The 1,846-nt window shown below is 47.7% G+C and overlaps 1 protein-coding gene across 1 annotated transcript in view; it reads left to right on the plus strand.

Moving 5' to 3' along the window:
- Positions 1-1,846, plus strand: part of T265_12974 (hypothetical protein) — a gene marked incomplete at both ends in the record, with an annotated part of 56,890 nt that overhangs the window by 28,709 nt on the left and 26,335 nt on the right. Inside the window, 2 exons of the mRNA XM_009166588.1 lie at positions 78-280; positions 961-1,232. Of these exons, the coding sequence (XP_009164852.1) occupies positions 78-280; positions 961-1,232 (475 nt within the window). The remainder of the gene's footprint in view (positions 1-77; positions 281-960; positions 1,233-1,846) is intronic.

Here is a 1,846-nt window from a genome sequence, read left to right on the forward strand (position 1 = left end):
CATCGGGAGCAAATTCCCCCCCCCCCTCGCCCTGATTGTAAAGCAACCGCCTACTTCCTTCCTTCTCTTGTTCTCAGATCCTGATCCTGGGTTCCGACCAGTTCAACATTTCACCCAAGGCTGGCATAGCGTTTCTACAAAAGAATGGTCTACTACGAACGCCGCTCGATCCGGACGAGTTGGCCCATTTTCTGCGTGAAAATCCCAGGCTTGACAAGCGGATGATTGGGGAATATTTGAGCGACCGAAAAAATAGCGATGTTCTTGCTGCTTATGTGAGGTAAGTGGAATAGATCTTTCGTAGACTGGTGATGCGTATAATCGAGGATGGAGACTAGTCGGTCTCTGTTTGTCGTGGCTAGGAGGAACTGTCTATTTCGGGAAGGGGAACAGATAGTCTCCATTAGAATGTTTATTCAACTATTTGCAGCTGAACCAAACTTTTGTTTTGGGAGACACGCACAGTCTTCAGAATAAATAGAATATGTTGAAATCCTCTCTCATCTTGGTTAGTACGCGAATCTACTAACCTGAAGGTCCGTGGTTCGAACCCGACCTCTGCGTCTCAACTTCTCCTGCGTAGGTTTGGGAAACCCTGGCAGTATCTTACCCCTCGTACTTCCTTCAGGTGACATGCCAAATGGGCACCAAGGCTGAAAGACCGTGTTGTGGTTCGAACCTCTGCGTCTCAACTTCTCCTGCGTAGGTTTGGGAAACCCTGGCAGTATCTTACCCCTCGTACTTCCTTCAGGTGACATGCCAAATGGGCACCAAGGCTGAAAGACCGTGTTCACTGAGGCTGATTTCAAGCACTGGACTTCAAGAACCAATTTTTGCGTCATTTCGTTAAAATTTCACTGGGTTGTGTTACTTGAATCCTTTTTGCACAAACTTCGACAAACTCCCCATGTAGATGGACTTTCACGCCATTTTTTACATATTATTTTTCGTGCTCTCCAGACAGTTCAATTTTGCCGGCGTCCAAATCGACGAGGCGTTGCGTGCCTACCTGGAAGCGTTCCGGTTGCCCGGGGAGGCTCCACTTATTCAGCGGCTGGTGGAGCACTTCGCCGAGCACTGGTTCGTCGCAAACAATGCCCCGTTTGTCGACGTCGACTCTGCTTTCACCCTTGCTTACGCCATACTCATGCTGAATACCGACCAACACAACCCCAACTCCAAGAAACAAAATGTTCCGATGACTCTGACAGACTTTAAGAAAAACCTGAGTGGTATGTTTCTTCGACGGTTCTGTTTTTAACCCCGTGTTAGTTATCCACAAGAGTGGGGTCTTCTGTGTCGTTTCTCCTGTGTTACGCTATTTTCCAACCCGTCTCAACTTCTTCCTAATTAAAAATGGTGTACAGGGGAACGGGAGATTTCTTCCAGGGAGCAGTTCGATGGAGTACAACGACACGAGACGAAAGCACTTTCGAACAGTTTTTGAGTGCTGATTGGAGATTTGATTTTTCGCATAAAATGTTAACGCAATTCCTTGGCGTTAGACTGCAAACAACACAAGTCTGCGTTACTTCTTGGAGCGGATGTTATCTTTGCGGTCGAAGACCAGTGACTTTTAAGTATTGTGGATATTCAGATGCCTTTGGACACCAGATGGCAACCGGCATTCAGCGGATCATCGTCATCATCATCAAAGACGACAACATCAGTGTTGACGCTGATGTTTTGACCGCCGTATATTCAGCGGATACTGAAGCGTGATTGGCCGTTGTGTCCAAATTTTCGACCAATCAGAGTTCGCCTAGATGCTGAACCGGCAGGCGGCCAAATCTTCTGACCAATCTCTTGCGGCTTGGGATTATCGACCCTGGCAGTGCACCGTAGC

The sequence above is a fragment of the Opisthorchis viverrini genome (genome assembly GCF_000715545.1).
Source record: "Opisthorchis viverrini unplaced genomic scaffold opera_v5_28, whole genome shotgun sequence".
Lineage (NCBI taxonomy): Eukaryota > Metazoa > Platyhelminthes > Trematoda > Opisthorchiida > Opisthorchiidae > Opisthorchis > Opisthorchis viverrini.